The 25313-nt window shown below is 45.8% G+C and overlaps 1 protein-coding gene across 2 annotated transcripts in view; it reads left to right on the top strand.

Moving 5' to 3' along the window:
* The window catches only part of BTAF1 (B-TFIID TATA-box binding protein associated factor 1), an 80906-nt gene extending 79123 nt beyond the window's left edge, over positions 1-1783 (top strand). For both annotated transcript variants that reach the window (XM_069753802.1, XM_069753803.1), the window contains exon 38: positions 659-1783. In XM_069753802.1, the coding sequence (XP_069609903.1) occupies positions 659-802 (144 nt within the window). In that variant the 3' untranslated portion in view covers positions 803-1783. The remainder of the gene's footprint in view (positions 1-658) is intronic.
* The last annotated feature ends 23530 nt before the right edge of the window (positions 1784-25313 follow it).

Here is a 25313-nt window from a genome sequence, read left to right as displayed (position 1 = left end):
TGCAGGGGAGACTTAGACGGGGATGCAGATATAAACCAACGGTGAGGCCCATTTGTTCCATGGGAGTCATAGAGGTTTGATCTAAAAGTGTATTGCCCGTCTAAAGAGAAAGATGACTTGAGAAGGCTAGCATTAGGTCTTCGGGCTAAATATATCTATATCTATATATATATATATCTATATATATATCTATATATATATGAATATATATATATGAATATATGAATCTGTCAGCAGGTTTTGCTGTATGTAAGCCGGCAACAGCATGATGATTCCAGCGATGTGTCACTTACTGGGCTGCTTGATGCAGTTTTGCTTTAATCCCTGTTTACTCTGCCGCAGATTTAGCAGTTATCAGAATGCTGAGCTGTATGGCTGTGCCCACATTACTGATTGACAGCTTCCAGGGTACAAACTGCCCATAATATGCATGTCTGTGTTACACAGACTAGCTGGACTGCCTGGCACTTGAAACCTAGTCCTTCACTGATCTCCAGCAGATGCAATGTGTTTTATTAAAACTCCAGCAAGCTGGTGGGAAAGTGACGCATCCCTGGAATTTGACTTTCTGCCCCTAGATTATGCTGCTCTCAATGTGGTGTTTTGTTTTTTTTTTTTTAACCACAATATCTGTAATACATTACTCTTTGTTTCGTAGGATGGAAAGAGTGAGAAAATGAAGACCTCTGAACCAGGTGAAAAGAATTCCATGAAGTCCATCCTTGACAACCTAGGAGAACTGTGGAACCAGGAGCAGTACGAGTCCGAGTTCAGTCTTGACAATTTCATGCATTCTCTGTAGTAAGACCCCCCACTACTGCGGCTGCCACATCTCCCTGGTGTTGCTGATATTCAGCAAGGGCCTGAGATGGTACAGTGGGCACGGTGTTGGGGTTTTTACCAAGCTGGTTCATTTCAAGAAAGAATTGGATAAGAAAAGAAATGGGAGCGAATGTGTCACGTGAATTATGCAGTCTTAAAAGTTCGGGTCCCCCGAGGCTTGGTCCCACGCTATACTTTTTGCTTTATAGCTGTGGACTTCATGCGCTGCCAGCTGTTATTCCAACCGTGTAATATTCTCCTGTATGGAGAAGTTTTTATTTCACCGGTTACTCCCTGGGTCAGTAGATTAATTGTCCTCCCTCTTCATAGAACGGCTATGCTGCACTCATTAGATCTATGGCAGTGAACATGAGCCACATTTTAAACATTGCGTTTTATGCCTTCAGCTGCTGGCATGAATGTGGCTTTCTAAATCTTTTTTTTTTTTTTTTTTTTTTTTTCAAGGTTGTACATTTTAACTAATTTCTGATTTACTCTATTTTTTGGTTCGGGATTAATAGTCCAAAAATTCAATAAGAACGTTGGTTTTTGAGAGTTTTTTCCTGCGCTATGCACGTGTTCTGCTGATCTAGGATTATATCTGGAAGAGGACAACACATGCGCTTCTCCTGTTTTTAATAGACGACCTGTCCCGTACACATCTAGGTTTCCTATTTGTACCATCAGGCAGAATGGATTCTTACCCTCTGTATATGTAGTTTGTTGTATACATCAGACATTGCTCCTCCTTTACTATTTGTCCATGCCGTGAGTGACTGGACTCGAGTGTTTGCTGAGAAAAGAATGACTCCGTCTCACATGTTGGTGGGAAAGCAATGATCTCCCCTTATGTAATATATAGAAAACGCAAACCTAATGGAAACGTGTCACAACTTTTATCCCGTGGCGTGCCGTAATTATCATTCCATGTAAACTGAAAATAAAAAATAACTTGTCTTTATCTTTAGTTTCCTTTTTGATTTATTTATTTATTTTTTAATACTGCCCTTTTTAAGAAGTCTGCCTTATGGCGTGGTTTTATGCTTTTATGCCTTGTGTAAATTTCCATCTTATTATGCCTCTTATTTTGGGACATCACAACAGAGCACATTACAAACACTGAAGGCATCAGGGACGCTCGCACCAATGATGGTGAGCAACAATCCCTACTGTACCACTAGTTACAAAGCCGATCTGAGCAAAGCTCACACAGGGGAGTGGAAGTATAACTAGGCAGCTAAAACATCACTTTCATCATGTCCTTAACTACCTTATTCACTTCATAACTTCAGTATAATGGCTGATCCAGGTGTATCAGTGCTCCAGGCATATCGGTGTTTAGCTGCTCTAGAAAGAATAACTCTTATGATCAAATGATGATTTCCCCCCCCCCCCCCCCCCCCACACACACACTAAATAGTTTAAGGCTGGGGTCACACATGTGAAGGCAATGCGATAAACTCTGTTAACAATACCCAGCACAGCTGCCGGCACTTGGGACCTGAGCGTGCGGCTGCATGTATTTTTATGCAGTCCTGAGTGTCGGCGGCAGTGCCGGGTATTGATGCCAGAGTTTCTCGCATTGCACTTGCAAGTGTGACCCTAGCCTAATAGTGTTTGAACTGCGGCTCTACCAAGAAATCCTACTCAAAACCGCTTCTAAAGGTGCATGAACTAGGCAGTTAAAACAGCAGTTTCAGCATAGTCTTTGCAAAGTTATGAATCTTTGTAATACACTAAATTACCTTACTTTGCCTCCTTTCCCAAAGACTTGATTAGTAACTTTTTCTACTTCGCCACATTGGGGGACACAGGACCAAGGGTGTTATGCTGCTGTCACTAGGAGGCTGACACTAAGTTGAGACAAAAAGAGTTAGCTCCTCCCCTGCAGTATAAACCCTCGTGCTGGCTTCCAGAGACCCAGTTCAAGCTTCGTGTCCGTAGGAGGCACACTGGATTTAAACCTTCTTTTCTGGACGAAGCGGCGACTGATTCTTTCATATTCCGATCTCCACGAACCAACAGGCGAGCACGGGAGTTTTACCTCTCAGTATCCTCTCCTACGATGTGGGATGACACTGCCTAAGCTAACTTTTGGGGCGACTGGCCCCTGCAAGGGCACCGATCTCCCCCCTGTTTTACAGACGAGCACTGGCGTGTCACCTCCAGTATCCTCTTCTGCAGCCAGGCCTTTTGCCGGACATCTGCCCTGCCCACCAGGTTTCACCCTCGGCTGGTCAGAGGTACTCTTCCACCGTGGTGTCCGTGTAGCCTCCCACTGCATCACCACTGAAAAAGCGGATGATGGAAGGAGGCGGACGGTTCCTCTCCACCCCCCTTTTAAGGGGATGGTGGATGGAGGCTCCCCTAACCCTGCACCGTCCGATCTACCTTGAATCCTACAGGCTGGTACAGGAGATCCGAGGTTTTCAGCCCCCCCCCCTCCCCTCCATAGGGGTAAGTGCAGATAAGGGGTCGTGTTTTCTGGCATTTTGGGAGGGCTCCATGGCGGTAAGGGCTCCGCGGCGTCTTTCCGGAGGTCCACGGGTGTATGCCGGCTGAAGCCGAAAACTTAGTCCCCGGCTTTGGCCTAGTACAGGACGCGTCCCGGTAAGCCCCGCCCACGCTCACGTCATTCTTGCGGCTCTGCCTCTGGTCCTGGCACTTCTCGCTCCCTGCAAGACTACCCCACAAACTCTCGGCAGCCTTCTTCCCTCTGCACAGCAGCGCCGGCCGGCTTCTTCCACACGCCAGCAGCTCTGGAGGTTCTTTTCCACACCACCTATCTGACTTGCGGAGCACAGGACCTGGGTAAGGAGAAGGCACTAAGTGCTTCCCTGCAGCGTTACCCCTCAGCTTCCACTAGCAGCCTTTTTTTTTCTCATATTGGGGTACATGATGTTGCAGTCAAGGGTTAAAAAGACCACTAAGGTACATGCCACCTTTATTACTGCGTGTACCACCTGCCAGGCTCCTCTCCCTCGGCCTCAAAGCTCCCCTCTCTGCCCTGCCTGTGATGCCCAATGTGCCCAAGAGCCCTCCGCCGCCATTAACCCCAGTGTATCTAGCCCCCCTGAGTGGACCGCGTCACTGTCACAATCCATGGCTTTGCTAGCCAAAGGGATTGAATCCCTTCATGACCCCTCTAGGGAGCGGGGCGTTCATTTTCCTGGGTTAAGAGACCCCTCTATAACAGGGGAATCATCGGCCAGCAGGGGCCGCTCTCACCCAAAAGAGGTACGACCATCCAAAAAACGGATCCGCACTACCTCTCCTGAGCATTCACCACGCCATTCAGCCTCTGGTAGCTCCACTTCTCGCTCACTCTCTCCAGGAGTTCGAAGCGATCACGACTCTGAGTATGAGTCTGAGGCCTCCTTGGACCCGGATTCTCCGAAGTTCCGATCAACTGTTGACTCCCTCATTGAGGCTGTCAGTCATGCGCTAAAGGTTAATCATGACCCTAATTCAGCTCCGGATCACGGTTTCCTTTACGAGAACCAAGCGATTTCATGAGGTGTTCGCCTCCCATCCAGACTTCCTAGAGATAGTTCGGCGGCACAGGGTGCGACCGGATAAACGCTTTACAGGTAAAAAGGCCCTGGAATCAAAGTATCCCTTTTCCGCAGATTTGTTCAAAGATTGGACGGAACCACCGCTGGTAGATCCTCCAGTATCGCGTTTGGCTACCAAAACGCTTTTATCAGTACCTGACGGGGCTTCAATCAAAAATCCCACAGAACGCCAGTTAGATTCTCTGGCACGCTCAGTGTATGAAGCCTCAGGTTCCTCCCTATCTCCCTCCTTCGCTGTGGCATGGGTTGCCAAAGCAATGGTTTTCTGGGCAGATGCCCTTGCCAAATCCATTCAGGACCAGGCTCTTCCATCTGAGGCGGCGGATCTCGCCAAATTAATTGCTATGGCTGCAGATTGTGATGTACGCGTCATTAGACGCAGTGGACTGTGCGGCAACCGCGGCTTCAAACGCCATCACCATCAGGAGAGCTATTTGGCTTAGAGTGGCGTGCGGATTCCTCCTCAAAAAAGTCTGATTTCCCTTTCAGAGCGGACTTCTGTTTGGAGAAAAATTGGACCAGCTTATTTCCAATGTTACAGGTGGGAAAAGCAAGTTCCTCCCTCCACACAGGCCTAAAGTTGCCTTTCAGTGCCAACAACATTTTCGTTTTTGCCCCTTTCGCAGTAGCCCTTTCTGGTCCAACTCCACAGCATCGTCCAGATCTGATCGATCTACATGCACAGACAGATTCTCGGCCTTCTTACAGACCGAATCAGTCCTGGCGAGGAAAACCTAGACAAACCAGAACCAGAGGTTCCAGGCCTTCCAGATTTCCTTCACAATGACTCGGGGGGGCATTCCAGTCGACACCACCGAGGTAGGCGGACGCCTGCTTTTTCGACACGTCTGGCTTTCCGTCATCCACGATGAATGGGTCAGAGACCTGGTGTCTTCTGGTTACAAAATAGAATTCTCCACCTCCCCTCCAGCATGGTTTTTTCCCTCTAGTCTCCCAGGTTTGGGAGCTCAGTCTTGCGCGCTTCACTGCGCCATCGAATCCCTCTGCCAAAACGGGGTCATCGTTCCAGTTCCGGAACATGAGATTCAGAGGTTTTTGCTCAAACCTCTTCGTCGTGCCAAAAAAGGACGGGACGGTGCGCCCCATTTTGGACCTGAAGCTCCTAAACAAGTGCATAAAATACGGCCGGTCGGTCATCTCCTTGATGGAGAGAGGTGAGTTCCTAGCATCAATAGACATCAAAAATGCTTATCTTCATAACCCAATCTTTCCGCCACATCAAAGGTTCCTCCGTTTTGCCATCCTAGAGGACCATTTTCAATTCACGGCCTTACCCTTCGGTCTTGCCACTGCGCCCAGGGTATTCACAAAGGTCATGGTGGCTGTCATGGCCATTCTACACTCCTGGGGAGTGGTCGTGTTGCCATACTTAGACGACCTTCTGATCAAAGGTCTGTCTTATCATGCTTGCGAAGCAATCGTCTGCATTACGTTGGATTCCCTTTTGCGCCTGGGCTGGTTAATCAACTTGGACAAGTCCTCCCCCGTTCCAGCTCGATGGATCTCTTTCCTAGGCATGATCCTGGACACGTCCAAGGGGCTGGTTTTACTTGCTCGGTCCAAGGCCCAAGCACCTCAGCAGGGAGCCCAGACGCTCTGTCCCCTTGTCCACAGTGTATTCGGTTTGCCATGAAGATCCTGGGGAAGATGGTGGCCGCAATGGAAGCGGTCGCCTTCGCTCAACTGCATCTCCGTCCCCTCCAACAGGCCCTGCTAGACAATTGGGACACGAGTCGCTTAACTCTCGACCGGCCATGTCCCCTGCCCCCGCGGATCAGGCAAGCGCTCAAATGGTGGGCTTTGGAATCATCTGTCAACCAGGGGAGGTCTTTCCTCCATTGGCTGGTGGTGACTACCGATGCCAGTCTCCTCGGTTGGGGAGCGGTGTTTCGCCACCACACTGCCCAAGGGTGTTGGACGATTCGGGAGTCGAAACTTCCCATAAACATCTTGGAGATCCGAGCTATCAGATTTGCCCTGAGACGCCTTCATTTCCTGCTCGCGGGTCACCCAATCTGAATTCAATCGGACAGTGTCACAGCGGTGGCGTACATAAACCATCAGGGGGGTACCCGTGTCGGGGTCGTCACGACAAATACCCTTCATCCACCAGTCATTCCAAATCAGATTTAAAGCAGTGGTACCGGAGTGAAGAATGAGTCAGACACAATGCTGGTTCAAACTCAGTGTCTGCTTATGCTTCCACACGTAGTGGTAACCTCACAGCAACTGAACTCTTTATTTCATATACACAACATTATATGGTCCATTGGGGGAAGGTGTGCAGAGGGCAGGTTTAGGCGGGGTTTAAGCAATGTATCTAGTATTCAGTCCCTCTGGTTGGCCTGACGTTATATGATAGATCCTCCTTCATCCACGTCACTTTAAGTTTCCATTTCTCCAGGGACGATACTTCAGCTTCAGAAACGAAAGTAGATTCTTGGCAAGTACAAAAAGTAGGGCAAAGGTGAATACTGGCAGCCATCTTAAATACAGTTAAATTTGCATTTGGCAAGCAAAGGGAAAAACTTATTGTTTCACAGCATAAGAATATATAAAAGTACAAAAGTGTATAAAGACATATATTTTCACCTTGACAATCCCCCCTAAACACTAAGTTTTTCCCTAAAAAGAAAGATCCTTCGAGACTGTCCATGTGATGGGGAAAGGGGAGGTGGATTTCTTCATCCAGACACCTCAGAAGCTCTCCCCTTGCGAGAGGCCTCCAGGCAGCTGAACCCTTCACTAGTCTCACATGGAGTTCTCCCGCTGTCCCTAAACTAAATCTTAGCGTCATCTGAGAGTAAAGGGTATTGTCTATCTTCTTGAGGGGGACGTACTTGGGGATCTCCCCTGGATCAGTGCCATCGTACTCTGGTGAGTCTACTTCTTGGTTAAGGAAGGTGCCAGTCGGAGTTGCCTTAGTGATCACCTTTTTATAAAGGGGAATAACACAACAGAGGATTATCGATCCAAGTACAAGAAGGGCAATCAGTACTAGACAAGCTTGTTGAAGGAATCCTTTGAGCCCACCCAACCAACCGGAAAAGAAAGATATATCTACTCCAGCATTAGATTTTAATTCTGCTGCTAACCCATTTATCTTTTTAAGGGCTATCATGGTCTTTCCATTTACCCCAGAGTTCTGAGGGATATAGGTACAACATTCCTCTCCCACTATCTCACAGACTCCTCCTTTTTCAGCTAAGATCATATCAAGGGCTAGTCGGTTTTGGAGGGTCATTCTAGTGTTAGGGCCTAACTCCTCAACTATACCCTGGAAAGCATCACAGGTGAAATTGACAAACCTTTGTTCACTGTAATATATATAATTGATCCAAGCAACATTTTTATTAATCTGCACCTGTGGGATTATAGAAACAAAGCCAGCATAGATCTGGTTCTGGGCTTTAAATTGGTCAGGCACCCCCCTTGGCACTCCAATGCCATCGACATATACCAATGGATCTTCTTCATAACTCATGTGGAGCTGATCGAGACTTCTCCTCTTTCTGGTATATTCATCAGGTGTCTCTGGATCCCAAGGTAAAATCTTGAACTGCATAGCTAGTTTAACAGGGGTGCATTGACCTATCCAGGCATTAGGCAACCTAGGACGGAGCTTACCATCTCCACATAACCAATAAATGTCGTACATATACTGTGTATGATTAGCTAGCAAATCAGTATCTAGGGAACTGTTCTCTTTGCAGAACCCTGTCTCGAAGACCCCTACTGGTGTACCTGTAGTGTCGTGGGAATTATAGCAGGTATAATTATCAGCTAATACGGTTATCCCTCCTGGGACCTTTAGTTTAGGTGCTTCATGAATTAGTGGGACATAATCTGAGCAATCAGTGGGCTTTAGACCCCTCAACAGATTCATAACACAGGCAGTGGTATTGTCATCAGGAAAAAACAATGCATGTGTATTCGCTGCAGCACAAGCAATACATCCTACAGAGATACTCTGGACTCTTACATTGTATCTTACCCATTCTAACCATAAATTTGTCCTTGGGGCTGTTTGTGTTTCTATGGAGAAGACTTCTTGCCAACTAAGACCTGGAATGGGGATTACTTCGTTAACTATATTTTGCAAACGTTCACCTGGGCCTGGTTTAGCTGTACTGGTAACGGGGGCCTTGGTTGGTCTGAAGCTAATATCCTGGAGCTGTATATGGCCTAAATTCCCATAGTATCCACTATTAAACACATTATGAAAATATCTTCCCAGCACAATTGTTATCTCTGGTAACACATATATAAAACTGGATAATTCCCTCTACCACCCGCTGAGTCTCGGGGCACTTGACTACATTGCAGAAATCAAATCACCAGATATTTACCGGGGCCGTTAGATTTACCCAGAGAATAGTGGCACCGAATTCTTATTTACAATAGGGGCCGGGGAGGTAGGGGCGAAGATGGCCCCCAGCCTCAGGACCAAAAACAACAGCAACATTTTCCTTCGATCATCACTGTGAGTAAGCGCTGGTCCGGTCTCTTTTACAGTGTGAAGCGTGGATTCAGGTCCTCTTCAAGTTTTACTGACATAGCTTTTCACGACCATAAGACCACCAGACTTCAAATTGTGACCAATATCGGTTTCTGCTGAATCTGGAACGAAAGAAGAAACTAAAACATGGGTGTTAGCAACATTTTTACTAAGCTGAATAACATATTGAACAGCATGGTCAGTTTCCTCTGACAACTACTGAGACTGAAAATTTGCAACTGAGAACCTAGCACCAAACAATATCTCCTATGGGGACAGGCTATGTTTTGAAATAGGGGTAGTACGAATATATAAGAGCCCTGGCCATGGAGCCGTAGTCTCCTGCATCATTTTGGTCAATTGTCCCTTCAGTGTGCCGTTCAGCCTCTTAACTTTCCCACTGGATTGTGGAGAGTATGGAGGGCTACAGTGGATCCAAGCATTGTCAGAACCTCCTGACACACATGAGAAGAAAAGTCCGGGCCTTGGTCACTTTCAGCAACTTCTGGAACACCATATCTGCATATAACTTCCATCACCAGTTTCTTTGCTGTGGTCTTTGCAGTCACGTTGGTAACGGGGAATGCTTCTGGCCAACTGGAGAACATGTCGACAACCACCAGACAATATTCATACCTTCCAGACTTCGGCAACGTGATGAGGTCCACCTGGAGCCTTTGGAAAGGATAGTCGGGCTTAGCAAGGTGCTTCGGGGGTACACGTTGAAGTTGACCGGGATTGCAGGTCTGACAGATACCTCGATGTGTGGGCCCATGTGCCCACGTGGCAATAGCAGGGTACATCTGCTTAGGGAGACACACAAGTTGGTCCTTTTTTCAACGGCCATTGTCCATACGTGCTCCATCAGCTTTCCACTGCTTCACTTCTTCCTTTGGAGACATTCTCTGCATCGTCATTAAGCGGTCTTGCGGGGTCCGGCAGAAAACCTCAGTCTGGCATAGATCATCAGGTTCCTGTAGAGTCAGTGTTTCTTGTAACTGTTTACGCTGAGAGCGTGTGGTCACCATAGCTGATATGGTCTGTTCAACGGGTAGAAGAGCAGCGGCTTTTGCTTGCATATCCGCACAGGCGTTACCACCAGTCTGTGGACTGTTCCATAGTACCATGCTCCTTAACTTTGATAATGGCCACCTGGGTAGGTAATTCGATTGAGTCCATGAGGGTTTTAATAGCTTCAGCATTCTTCACTGAGTCCCGGCAGTAGTAACAAGTCCTCGATTAGCCCATAGGGCTCCGAAATCATGAGCAATACCAAATGCATACTGTGAGTCCGTGTATATATTAGCCCGTCTGTCCTTGGCCAAAGTACATGTAGTAGGCAGATCCTGACATTCTGCTTCTTGTGCTGACAGTGAGGGAGGGAGTGCAGCTCCGTGCACTACAGTGTCTTCCATAGTAACAGCGTATCCTGTGTGGAGTCTATCAAAATCATCAGCATATCTTGAACAGTCTTTCAGGGCCTTGTAGAGAAATTGCATTATGCGGGATGCGTCCGGTATCCACTAACAACAATAAGTACATAGTCCAAGAAAACGCTGGAGCTCAGTCTCATCCTTTGTAGCTGACGGCTATTTTTCTTTCTTCTGTGAGGTGTCTGGCACCCTGAAGGAGACAGTGATCCAAAAATATCACTTGACCAAGGCAGTACCGACGTTTCGAGGCCGAAAACCTGACAGTTCAGATCTGCCAGATACTTGCGAAAACTAACAGTGGCAACAATGGCTTCCTGCTCTGTCTGTACACACAACAAAAAACTAAAAAATTACCCACATACTGAAGCAACGTGACATAGGGATATTCTAACTGCCAGGGTTAGAGACACTATCCCCCCTATTTTTTTTTTTTTAAACTGATTGGGAAAGGACATGTAAGATACACATCTCATTATACTCATCTACATAGGGGTTATATAACGTAAGGACCATCTGACAATCATCTTGGCTCACCAACTCTCTAGGTCTGCTCAGGTGCACTTATACGTCCATCATATTGTCTTTGTATAATGGGAAAGGTTTGTTCTCAGGGTCAGCCAATTATTTTAGCGTAGCTAGCTAGTCAGTGGGCTTCCAGGGATAATACTCCTGTATCTGTCTTACACCACCTGATGTGGTTGGTTCTCTGGTGGTGGGGGTGACTAGATGACCGGTTGGGGGTGACATGACATGCTGGTCTACAGCTCCTTCCCAAAAGGATTACTGTCAGCCTACTCCCAAAATTAATGTCCCCACTACCCACTATCCTGTGTCAGCTTCTTATGTCACTACATGTGATCTTATCTGGACAGGAATCAGTGTAATTCACTTAGATTGGGTTGCAACACAGATTATACAAGTATTTCTCCAGTCTGGGTTTGTCTGACCGCAATATTTACAAATCCATCTGTCTTGTCTTGGTCTGAGAATTAACATGGCGAGGGAGATTTCCAGACACAGGGTTAAAATGAATATTGGAATATGAGACTGGATTTGTGTAAGGGAGGGGGGCTGGAGCTGAAGCCCAGGCCACTGATAAGGAACCGAGCTGCGTGCCGTGTCCTTGAAGCTGCGGCAGGGGGGAGGGGGACTAGAGAGCGAGTAAAGATCGCTGCAGCTGCTGATACAGAATAGGTTAAGTTCTTCTGAAAACTTTGGCCTCCCTTTCTCTGGCCCGCAGCACAAAGAGGAGAAATCAAAAAAACAATTCACGCAGGGGTTCACCCCTCCCATCGGCTACAAACAGATAAGAATTTACAGCATTCCTCAACACAAAAGAAGAAAAACAACGCAGCTATTTGACTCCCCCCTCCCATGGGGTGTTTTGGAAAACCACAGTAACGGAATACAGCAATTCTCAGACTCAATTAATTTCTACAAAACCTTCACACAATTCATATACCAAAACACCTTAGAAAAACCAATGATTGAGGTATTTTATAACCAAACATGGGCTCTGCATCCTTTCATCTTTCCTCTCCATCAACCTTTTTCCATTCCTCGTTCTTTAAACCTCGCGCAACTCGCAGATGAGCTTGCGCTTGTTCTAACAGTCCTTCATCTTTCAATATTCTTGACTGCCTTCTTGCCCTCCCGTGACTCTACTATTGTCTTGACTTCCACAGCATCCTCACCTAACCTGTGGGGCACGGACTTCTTCTTTAAGAGACGTAACATGACTCACAGAATACTACGCTCTTCTGCAGTAGGCCGCTGACAGCGATAGCAACACTTGTGTCCTAACACGGAGCCTCGCGCTCCACGTGTTATGAATAAAGAGCCTCGCGCTCAATATTTTTCCCTAACCTGAACACCAGTGATTACAGTCTGCCCTGTCACGATATTCTAAACGTTGGGAGGCTGTCTCCTAGTGAGACCCCTCCACTGTGTTTCTGGTGGTCCCCCTCTTGGGACGTCTTAATTACCGATATGTGCAAGTGAGTGCAAGTGTTTCTGGTGGTCCCCCTCTTGGGACGTCTTAATTACCGATGTATGTGCGTGCAATATCACAGAGGCCACGTCTCCTATCCCTTCCTCTAAGCCGCCCCCAATCCACAAACTTCTCAATCTTTCACTCTATCACTACTAGGCAACAGTCACGGGTAGGGTGGTTGAATGGAGTACAATGACCGGTGGAGGAGGTGTGTACATGAGGACGTGCAGAGTGCGACGTCTCTCAGTTGCTGGTTCGAAGCGTGGCACGGGATCGCGCTCGGTCTCACCACTCGACCGGTCACTCCCCAGACCCAAGGAGACCACAGACTAACCAATAACGGCTGAAACACTAGCAAGTGTGACACATACAGAATGTATGATCTCCACTTACCGTGTTTGGAGGGTGATCAGTCCTCGAGGTCAGCCACTACGGGTGTCGTCCACGGACGTCCAGGTATGGGTCCAGGGGGTCTCGGATCGCGGGCCACACCCCACGTTGGTTGCGCCAAATTGTCGGGGTCGTCACGGCAATACCCTTCATCCACCAGTCATTCCAAATCAGATTTAAAGCAGTGGTACCGGAGTGAAGAATGAGTCAGACACAATGCTGGTTCAAACTCAGTGTCTGCTTATGCTTCCACACGTAGTGGTAACCTCACAGCAACTGAACTCTTTATTTCATATACACAACATTATATGGTCCATTGGGGGAAGGTGTGCAGAGGGCAGGTTTAGGCGGGGTTTAAGCAATGTATCTAGTATTCAGTCCCTCTGGTTGGCCTGACGTTATATGATAGATCCTCCTTCATCCACGTCACTTTAAGTTTCCATTTCTCCAGGGACGATACTTCAGCTTCAGAAACGAAAGTAGATTCTTGGCAAGTACAAAAAGTAGGGCAAAGGTGAATACTGGCAGCCATCTTAAATACAGTTAAATTTGCATTTGGCAAGCAAAGGGAAAAACTTATTGTTTCACAGCATAAGAATATAAAAAAGTACAAAAGTGTATAAAGACATATATTTTCACCTTGACACCCGCAGCAGGGCGGCGATGCAGGAAGTCTCCCACATTCTCCATTGGGCCGAGACCAACCACTCCACCCTTTCTGCAGTGCACATTCCAGGCGTCGAGAAATGGGCGGCAGACTTTCTCAGCCGTCAGGGTCTCGCCTCAGGGGAGTGGGAACTCCATCCAGAGGTTTTTCAACAAATCTGCCTTTGCTGGGGAACTCCGGACGTGGACCTGATGGCGTCCAGACTGAACGCCAAGGTCCCCAACTTCATAGCACGTTCTCGGGATCCCCGGGCCATCGGGTGGATGCACTGATATCCCCATGGTACCGGTTTCAATTCCCGTACGTGTTCTCTCCACTTCCTTTGTTGCCGAAAGTGATCTGAAAAATCAAGATTGAGGGGGTTCCAGTGATTCTTATCGCCCCGGATTGGCCACGTCGCGCATGGTATACGGAGCTCGTTCATCTCGTATCCGACGTCCTCTGGCGGTTACCAGATCACCCAGATCTGCTTCGCCAAGGACCGATCTACCACCAGAGCTCAGGGGCCCTACGTTTAACGGCGTGGCTGTTGAAACCTGTATCCTAACTCAAGCAGGTTTCTCCCAGCAGGTCATCGCCACCATGATCCGTGCTCACAAGACGTCTTCCGCTCGCATGTATAACCGCACCTGGAAAGCCGCCTTCTCATGGTGCAGGCCCCGCGGTTGCCCTCCTCGTTTTCTTCATTCCCTCCATTCTGGAATTTCCCCAGTCCGGCTTGGATTCCGGCCTGGCGCTCAGTTCCCTCAAGGGTCAGATCTCAGCGTTATCAGTGTTGTTCCAGTGTAAGATTGCTGCTAACTTGCAAGTCAGGACCTTTATTCAAGGGGTTTCCCACGTGGTACCACCCTACAGAATGCCGTTAGAGACCTGGGATCTCAATTTGGTCGTGAGCGTCCTTCAGGAATCTCTGTTTGAACCTCTGCAGGATGTCTCGCTGACCATCCTCTCCTGGAAGGTTGCCTTCCTTGTGGCAGTAACATCTATCAGGCGTGTCTCGGAGTTGGCCGCACTATCCTGCCGGGTACCCTTCCTTTCCTTCCACCAGGACAAAGTAGTCCTACGCCCATCTCCGGCTTTTCTCCCTAAGGTGGTTTCATCCTTCCACCTTAATGAAGATATCATTCTTCCCTCCTGCTGCCCACAGCCGATACATAGGGTCAAAAAGGCCCTTCGCACCTTGGACGTGGTATGGGCCCTCAGGAGGTGCATTTCTAGGACTGCTCCCTTCCGCAAGGCGGATTCCCTCTTTGTCCTCCCGGAGGGTCACAGAAAGGGTTCAGCCACGTCTAAGGCCACAATAGCCAGATGGATCCGATCGGCTATCAAAGAATCTTATCGGGTCAGGGGCAAACCTATCCCGGCGGGGGTTAGGGCACACTCAGTCGATGGGTGCTTCCTCGGCCATTCGGCATCAGGCAACGGCGGAGCAGGTTTGCAAGGCCGCAACATGGTCTAGCCTGCATACTTTCACAAAGCACTACAATGTCCACACTCAATCTTCCGCGGATGCGGCTCTTGGCAGACGTTTTCTGCAGGCGGCCGTTGTGTGTTTATAGTCAGATGGTACATGGTCCTATGCCATGGACTATAGCCCCCACAATGGATCTGCCCCATCCACCTCCCCTATGCCATGGACTATAGCCCCCACAATGGATCTGCCCCATCCACCTCCCCCATGCCATGGACTATAGCCCCCACAATGGATGTGCCCCATCCACCTCCCCTATGCCATGGACTATAATGCCCACAATGGATCTGCCCCCATCCACCTTCCCTACAGCTCCTACCCAACATCCCCACAGTCCCTATCCCTATTGCCTTTATACACTTGCTTTGGCAAAACTGATGTGTATTTGGTCCTGCCAATAAAGCTTCTTTGAATCTTGAATCTACACAGTTATTTGGTTGTATTGTTCCCCACCCAGGGACTGTTTTGGGACGTCCCATGGTCCTGTGTCCCCCAATGTGGCGAAGGAGAAATAGGGATTTTTGTGTACTCACCGTAAAATCCTTTTCTCCGAGCCACTCATTGGGGGACACAGCACCCACCCTGTTAACCTTATGGCTCATTACCTTTTTGGTCCTTGACTTTCTCTGACATGTTATACTCTAATGTTATGTAATATATTATTAATCTCCTACTGCTTTTGCACTGAACTGGGTCTCTGGAAGCCAGCATGAGGGTCTATACTGCAAGGGAGGAGCGAACTCTTTTTGTCTCAACTTGGTGTCAGCCTCCTAGTGACAGCAGCATAACACCCATGGTCCTGTGTCCCCCAATGAGTGGCTCGGAGAAAAGGATTTTACGGTGAGTACACAAAAATCCTATTTTTAATTTATTGCTTTTGTCAAACTGTTCTTAAAGCAGATTGGTCTTTCACAATTTTATTCCAGTCTATAGGATTCCATATACCATATGTGTAGTTCTTATGTTGTACAGTATAGTCTGGGGATCATTTAGTGTAGTTCAAAAGAACCTGTCAGCAAGATTTAGCCCTATAAACTAAAGGCATGGCCAAAATGGCGCTATGCTGATTAATCTGATACCTGATGTACGGGGATCCGCTCAGTGGCTGCTCAATACTCAACTTGAAGTTTTCATAAAATGGTGTCTTGTGTGTTGTGGGATGTGGTAGCAGGGTCTTCTGGTTCTCTGCCCCCCACCAGCCTCTTCTGCTTCTTGTACAGGTCACTGAGAATGAAAGACCCTCCTCGAAGCACACAAGATGTCACTTTCTGAAAACTTCACAAGTTAATTATTCAGCAGCCACTGAGCAGATCCCTGTACATCAGGTATCAGATTAATCCGCATCACAGCGCCATTATGGCCATGCATTTAGTTTTATAGAGCTAAATCCTGCAGACAGGTTCTCTTTAAATCTAAGGTATTCCTATAGGGGTACTGGGCTTACAACTGATGTAATACTTCTGTATGCATGCAGTACAAATATCAGGCAAGATGCTGTCACCTATTGGTAAGTTAGTTTTACTTCCCAAGTCGGTGGTTTTAGATCATCGTAACTTACTGCAATATCCATCAGTATATAGAATGTTAAGATTATTAACTAAATGGCAAGAGCCTAGTAATTGACTCATGTCTACACCGCGTTACAAATTATGCAGATAGGATTAGTATAGCGGCAGGGCAGCACCACACCTACAAGGCATAGGAGGGCAGCTCATGAGAGGTGACTAGTTTTTGAGACCCAGTAGTTGAAGGTCCCAGAGTAATTGGGGAGTATGCTGGATTTGTTGGCCAGGTATTGTGCAACCATCTTTAAAAACATTTCCCTCCTTGTCAAAAATACCTGGTAATCAGGACATAGATACTGGGAGGGTGTCATGAAATTGGCCCAGGCCTTTGACAGTGTACCCGCCCCTCTGCTGTACCTGCTGTGTCTCCCTTGCCTCTCCTCCTTGATTGAGCAAGGAAGCTTGCCCTTTGCCACTAGCGTTGTCTGATGGGAATTTTTTTTAACATTTTCCACTATGGCCTTCTGGTATAGCACCATTTTAGTAGACCTCTCCTCCTTGAAGGAGAGATGCAAGGTTCTCCTTGTAGTGTGGGTCTAGCAGGGCGAACAACCAGTACTTCTCGGTGTCTACAACCCTAAACGGCAACATTTCCACATTAAGCAGCCTGGAAATGTCTGTTTAGCATTTGGGACTTTTGGTGGGTGGCTGGGAACTTTAATTTTCGTTCCAAGGCCTGGGGTAGGGACAGCTGAACGCTGTGCTTAGATAAATTTTGTCAGGGCCTGTTGGTGCCTTAGAATGTACCAGGCGGGAGGCATCTGTGCCAGTGTCATAGGGTATTGGGAAGCTCCTAGCTCTGGGGAAGAGGCAGTGGTCTCACCTGCTGGCACCAATCGTGGACCCAGGCGTTTGGCCCACAGAGTTGGGTGCTTGGATAACGTGCCTGTTCATGCTGATCTTTGCATTGCACAGATTGTAAATATTTTTTTTTTCTTCTCTCCAATCTCTTTAAAGAAAAAAGTCACAGACTGGGGAACACCCAACTCTTTGAGAAATTCACAAGTGTCTGTGCTCTGCAGAACAGTTTCCTGCCTTCTCCCTCTGGTCATCCCACTGCCTCTTCCTGCCTGTTTTGGTGCTGCTGATATCGCCCCCTGAGCACTGCTGACCTCGCTCTGCGTGCCAGAATCCCAACCTGACCTATTAGCAACTGTCTTGTCACCATTCACCTCGTTAAACAAAATTTGCCATTATCCACAGTCATCTTCTTGTGGCTGCTCTAAGTTTGTGCATCACTTAACAGCATTTCTTCCTGTTCCTCTTGGAACCTATGAGTAATGGATGGGCATGTTTCTTGTGCTCCAGCAACAGGCGTAGTTGTACCTGCCCCACATACTCTGCGTCTGCGTTCACCATCATCATTTCTATTTCCCCATCCCTTACCACCCACATTATGCATTTTCTAATTGCTAGGTCTCTGAAAACAGTTTATTTTTGTTTTAAAAAAGTCACCTGCAACAGGCACAGGATTTTTTGGAGTTTAACCACTTTCTGACATCGGGCTCAATAGTACGCTGATGTCGGACACCCTCCCTTTGATGTGGGCTCACAGCAGGCCGGCATCGGTAACCATAGAGGAGACGACCTCAGGTTGTCATGCTGACGAATCGCTGACCCCCGATCATGTGACGGGGGTCGGCGATGCAAGCATTTCTGGCCGGAAGCGGTAGTTAAATGCCACTGTCAGCGTTTGACTGTGACATTTAACTAGTTAATAGCGGGTGGATCACGATTCCACCCGCTGCTATTGCGCACACATGTCAGCTGTACCAAACAGCTGACATGTCGTGACTGATGTGGGCTCAGCGCCGGAGCCCACATCAAAGGGGGAGACAAGACATGCGCATGTACTAGTACAGTGCATGTCGTGAAGGGGTTAAGAGAGCAGCTGCTAAAATACCATTACAAAGCAACAAACATATTTGAAGCTGCAGGTGGGTCTAGAGTCCAGCAAACCACAAGGTGTAGGATTTTCCTGGGGCTTGCAGTTCTGCATAAACCTACTATTCAGCTAGCCCCTAAACAGTGCGGAAACTGTTGAAGTGGGCCGCATTCTTTATTGGTGAGTGCTGTGCAACCCTGGATGGTCCAGAAGGCTGTGATGTCAGTAATGAGATGGTGGAATCATGGAAGAGAGCTGGTAGGTCATGGCCGGTGTGAAAATGACCTCGGCAAAGTATATAGCGTTTCTGACTGACCCCTTTCTTCCACTGTACAAAGAGAACAGTGACCATGCCATCATCCAAAAATGATCTTTGAGCGTGAGAATGGACCAGAATATCTTCAAGCAAAAGATCTATAAGTGTGGGAGGCAGTTCACATAAAAACATCAGCTCTGGGAGGCTATCCTGACATCCGGCAAAGAAACTCAAGCAGAAACTATCAAAAAGCTCACAAGTTCAATGAGTGCAAGAGCTGTGAAGGGGATACCAAAAAATGGGTCCTATGTGTAACTAGCATGATCAATTTTTCCAGTAGATTCTTCTTTAAAATATTTTGAAAAAACCCTTATTCCAGATCGTAAAAAAAAAAAATGAACACAAATCCAATCATGATAATGTTTCCAAACTTTTGGCCTGTTTTAAGATGCTTTTGATTTCTGTAAATGTGACCTCTTAACTGAAAATGGTCATCTGTTGAATTTGCAGCATTCTATACAACCTATAAAATGTAATTTGGAACGGTGTATTTGAGGTTAGCTTTTTTTTTGTCAAAACTTTTAATCAAATTTTATTAGGCAAACTTCCCACTAACATATACATATATATATATATATATATATATATATATATATATATATATATATATATATATATACTCAAAGGTTGCTCATTTGTACTGACGCATTTGCATCTACCATTTAGGAAAATCAGAGAAAAATATCATTTGGAACACTATGTATTTGAAGCCTTGGTGTGCAAAGTACACTAATGCCTTAACACTTGCTGGTTCTGGAGTCGTTGATTCACAAATTTAATGTGGGTGCAGTCTCTAAAGAAAAAAAAAAGTAGAAGCCAAAAGGTTACTTATTAATCATAAGCAATAAGTTTGATCTATGATTCTATTGAATGGTTGAGTGAACCCTGCATTGAGCAGGAGGTTGGACACGATGACCCCAGAGGTCCCTTCCAGCTCTAACATTCTATGATTCTGTTTTCAAGTTTAATAATTATCATAAAAGTCTGATCAATCTAGGAAGAAAAAGCCATCGTTCTCAGTTGACTGTTATACTCTGTCTCAGCAAGCACAGACTTTCCCATTACTGGGAGAATTTTTAACCACCATCTATCTCCTCCTCTGCACAGGAGATGAGACAGACACATTCTGCTGCAAGTTCTCTTGAAATGACTGAAATTTGAGCACTCCCTGTCATTTCAGGAGAACTTGCAGCAGAATGCCTGTCTGCCAAACATCTCCATCACTGTACTCCATGTCATTTCTAGGGTAAAATATTAATTTACAATTGCTCATCTCTGTGCAGTGAAAATGCAGAATGGTATAATAAAGACTGGCATCTATATTAAGGAAAAAATGTTCATAGTAGTAGGAATAAGCGGAACCGGGGAAGTTCGGCTTCGACCAAACTCTATCCCAAAGTTTCCTTTGGGTACCAGTAGTGATAAGCTAACGTGCTTGTGTGCTATCTGATAGTTTGCTAGCACTCTGAAGCCAATGTTAGAGTCCCTATGGCAGCATGTCTCGCTGCTGTTAGGCAATGCCTGTATGTGTTGCGGCTGTCTAACGGCAGCGAGACATGCAGCTGTGGGGACTTGAACATCGTCTTTGGCGTGCTCGAAAATGGTCTTTGCACACGAGCATGCTCTGATAACGCCTTGTCCGTGCACTTTCGCTCATCACTAGGTACCAGAACTGAATTCAAACTTGATCCTATGGAAATCAATGAGGACTAGTGATGAGCAAGTATACTTGTTGCTCAGGTTTTCAGGGTGATCTCCGAGTGTTTGTTAGTGTTCGGAGATTTAGTTTTCATCTGAATGATTTACAGCTACTAGCCAGGCCGAATACATATGGGGGTTGCCTGGTTGCTAGGGAATCTCCACATGTAATCAAGCAGGCTAGTAGCTGTAAATCATTCAGCTGCGGTGATGAAAACTAAATCTCTGAGCACTAACCAATACTCGGAGGTCACCCGAGCAACACGTACACTCGCTCATCACTAATGAGGACCTGAACTCTGGAGCTGGAAAACTTCTCACTATACGAACCCCGAACTTTAGCACTTTAGTTTGTTGATCTCTACGTAGTAGATGTATAAGGGTTTGACTGCACTTTGAATGAATGTCATCTTATGCTGGGATATGTATGCACACAGTCAGCAGAATCTTCACTCCCCTGAAAAAACTAGAAGGAAGGCAGCATAAATACGGTAAATACACTTGGGTGCTTTCCCCAATCTTCCCTTGTTTCTTACTCTGAATAATGTATGCACTTTAAAAAAAAAAAATCACTTTCCAACTATTTGCATAATACAGAAAAGTTAGTGGAATACGCAGTAGCTTTAATTTCGGATATTGAAGGCTCATACAGTCCAGCTGCAGTGGTCTCCTTCATCCATACATTGTTATACAAGGTACCAGTCAGTTCTAGTGTTAAAGAAAAACTAAAATTACTGACACAATGGTCTTTTGTAAATCACGTGTACATGTATGATAACAGCGCAAATTGGTAGACTTATTTCACACCCAAACCCTTGTAATGACAAGTCCAGTGCCATGGCCAGTCTATTGATCTGTTACTGAGAAATCAGCATTTGCATTAATATGCAAATAAAGCAGTAGATTTGAAGCCTGTGTCACTCCATCTCTATTCCCTGCCCAGCACCAACTACTTCTCCTTGGCTTACAGCGTCTGTACTGTGTAACTTCAGGCGAATAAGTAATCAGTCCAGCAGGAGCAGATTAGAGCTGGAGTGACAGAGGTTTTCAGCGTCCTTTGCATATTAATTCAAATGCTGGTTTCTCAGTAAATGAGGAATGGACTAGACAAGTCCAACAATACAGCGGAGTTTAGCAGGTCCCATTACAAACCTTTCTATCAGTAATTACACTAATGCCTGCTGTGCTCAGACATGTAACTGCTTTGCAGTGAAATCAGTGCGGTCACTACATAGAAGCAGCCTGGCTGTTCTGGAATAATCCTGTGAGAGCTGTAATGATACCCTGCTCTGATTTGACTGCAGAGATGTATAAGTTAACCACAACAGATATAAGTGTGTGACACTATGTTCCTTCATCTCTTGCTGTACTGTCCCTCCCACACACCAACACTGCAATGAGAGGAGATCTGATAGAAGGGTTTGTAATGACACCGCTAAACTCCGCTGCACTGCCCCTCTCTCCACAGTGACTCCAGCAGGAGGAAAGGCGAGGAGCTGTCTGTCGTACATCTCACACATTGACAATTCTGAGCTATGGTGGGGGCATGTACTTTTGGCATGGGCAAATTCATCTGTGGAACAAAAGGATCAGGCATGTTGTAATTCATCTGCTAAATCTTTCTTCCCAGTCATCTGCCATTGGGGTCAACATACACATTAGATGTTTGTCAGGTTTGACCAACATTAATTTGTGAAGATTAAAAGATCATTCTGGCACAGCTCAACCCTTGATGCGGCTACTCTACAGCTACCTGGCAGAACGGGTGCAGATATCAAGCACATGTGCACTATTAAAACTGGAAATCTGCATTACATGTTAATAGTTACCTGTCGGGACATGTATGACATCATTAGCAACACTCATCTGCCGATCCCACCACTGCTGACTTCCGTATAACCATCTGGCCACATGCTCACGTTCAGTATTTGGTCAGTATTTTACATCAGTATTTGTGAGCCAAAACCAGGAGCGGGTGATAAATACAAAAGTGGTGACGTGTTTCTATTCTACTTTTCCTCTGATTGTTCCTCTCCTGGTTTTGGCTTACAAATACTGATGGTGTGAACGTGGCCTTTAACTGAAACTTTCCAAATTTGATTTTATTAGACCTTGTTCTTTTTAAATAAATTATCAATTTCATGCATTCCTAACATCCCATTGAACTCAATTGTTCAACCATCATTGCAAAATAGATTAGCAGAACTTTTGCCTGTTTACAAATAAACTAAACTAGAACAATATAAATAGCTCAACAGAACTAATAGAATGAGTGATTTCCCCAAATGCAACATCATGAGAAAAATAAATAACCACATCCACAGGCTAGGGTGGTTGTTGACTATGATGTTTGAGGGAGGTTGTTGACTATGATGTTTGATTGCATGTTAAAAATATGGCGAAGTTAAGCGAGTGGTCCAAAAAGTTAAGAGTTTATTTCCTTGCACAAACCAGGACGACTGTACAAAGATATGGAAGGTTGCTAGAGATGCAGCTGGATGCAGAGTGCAAAGTTATAGAAACACAGGCTACACTACCTGGACGTGAAGAAAAAAAAAAACAAAAACATGTCATCGATTTCCAACAGATTCCTTAGTCATGTGGTCGAAACTCCTCAAATGACTGAAAAAAAAAACCTACAAGAAGATTTGGTAGCAGGCAATGAGGTTTCAGTTTGCACACTAAGGGCAGGCGCAGGCAACCATATTAATGGTCCCAGTACAATCCACCAAAAATCAGATCGCATCCGGACCAATGTTATGCTATCTTTAATCCGATATTCAGATCACTCTGCCATGCAAATCATCGAGTCCATGGAACACACCGGACTGCTCTAGGATGACATCTGAGTGTAGTACCATTTCCACGGACTGACGACAAGGATGTTCATTCAGTTGAAACAGATCACAGACATGGCACAAAACTAAAGTCATTTCAAATGGCAACTTTCTGGCTTTTACCCCTTCAAGACGCGGCCCGTTTTCGTTATTGCATTTTCGTTTTTCACTCCCCTCCTTCCCAGAGCCATGACTTTTTTCTATTTTTCCGTCAATATGGCCATGTGAGGGCTTATTTTTTGCGGGACGAGTTGTACTTTTGAACGACACCATTGGTTTTACCATGTCTTGAACTAGAAAATGGGTAAAAAAAAAAAAAAAAAAACAAGTGTGAAATTGCAAAAAAATAAGTGCAATTTCACACTTGTTTTTTGTTTGGCTTTTTTGCTAGGTTCACTAAATGCCAAAACTGACCTGATATTATGATTCTCCAGGTCATTATGAGTTCATTGACACCAAACATGTCTAGGTTATTTTTTATCGAAGTGGTGAAAAAAATTACAAACTTTGCTAAAAAAAAATCTAAATAAAATTGCGCCATTTTCCGTTACCCGTAGCGTCTCCATTTTTCGGGATCTCGGATCAGTCGAGGGCTTATATTTTGCGTGCTGAGCTGGCGTTTTTAATGATACGTTTGTGCAGATACGTTCTTTTGATCACCTGTTTTTGCGCCGACAAAAAAACATAATTCTGGCATTTTAAATTTTTTTCTCACTACACCGTTTAGTGATGAGGTTAATGCTTTTTTTTTTTTTTTAATTGATAGATCGGGCGATTCTGAACGCGACAATACCAAATATGTGTAGGTTTGATTTTTTTTTATTGTTTGATTTTGAATGGGGCGAAAGGGGGGTGATTTAAACAAATTTTTTTTATTTTTTTCATATTTTTAAGATTTTTTTTTTTTTTTTTTTACTTTTGACGTGCTTCAATAGCCTCCATGAGAGGGTAGAAGCTGGCATAGCCTGACTGGCACAGCTCCATAGCAGCGATCATCAGATCGCTCCTATGCAGCTGAATTACAGGCTTGCTATGAGCGCCGACCACAGGGTGGCGCTCACAGCAGGCCGGCATCAGTAACCATAGAGGTCTCAAGGAGGCCTCTGGTTGTTATGCCGACGCATCGCTAACCTCCGATCACATGACAGGGGTCGGCGATGCGCGCATTTCCGGCCCGATGGCATCGGCATTTGACCCCTTATCGACCTCCGCCATACTATTACTGCAGAGGTCGGTACTCCCTGCTTTGATGCGGGCTGCGGCGGAGGTCCCTGTGGTCGGCACTCATAGCAAGCCTGTAATTCAGCTACATAGCAGAGATCTGATGATCGCTCCTATGTAGCAGAGCCGATCAGGCTATGCCAGCTTCTAGCCTCCCATGGAGGCTATTGAAGCATGGCAAAAGTAAAAAAAAAAAAACTTTAAAAAAAATATGAAAAAAATAAAAAAAAATATAAAAGTTTAAATCACCCGCGCACTATGTCCCGGAACACAGCGTAATGCTTTTCGGCTTTGCCCGCAGTTGGGCAAAGCGTACTGCGCGTGCAAAGATTGCATTGCGCACGCGTGAACTACGGAGGACAATTACTCTAATTCTCGAACATATTGCGGACAACAGGGACGGAATGGGGTGGAGAAATGAAGACGAAACGCCGCCTATCGGACTGGAAAAAAGGCATTTACATATCCCGCCAATTTGAGGTGACAGGGTCCCTTTAACAACATTCCCATTATGTTTGTATTTGGTCCAGATTTTAGACACAGCTGACTGAACATCCAACATCTTTTGGAATATTCTGTGATGATTTACCCTCTTTGAAGAGTTTGATAATCCTCTCCTTTGTTTCAAATGACATCTGTCGTGTTGGAGCCATGATTTATGTCAGTCCACTTGGTGCAACAGCTCTCCAAGGTGTGATCGCCCCTTTTTAGATGCAGAATAATGAGCAGATCTAATTTGATGCAGGTGTTATTTTTGGGAATTGAAATTTAGAGGGTCATTCCATAGTTTTTTCCCACATAATTGAGTGAGTCCATAATTTTTTCCCCTCTGCTTGTTCTAAAAAAGTAACCATTACTGACTACCATATTTTTGTTCTTGATTTCTTTTAGTGTTTATTAAAGCCAGAAAGTTGCCATTTG

This window comes from Ranitomeya imitator, chromosome 2 (assembly GCF_032444005.1).
Source record: "Ranitomeya imitator isolate aRanImi1 chromosome 2, aRanImi1.pri, whole genome shotgun sequence".
In the NCBI taxonomy this organism is placed as follows: Eukaryota; Metazoa; Chordata; class Amphibia; order Anura; family Dendrobatidae; genus Ranitomeya; species Ranitomeya imitator.
Note: the sequence above shows the minus strand (reverse complement) of the source record. Positions and strands in the feature narration are given on the sequence as shown.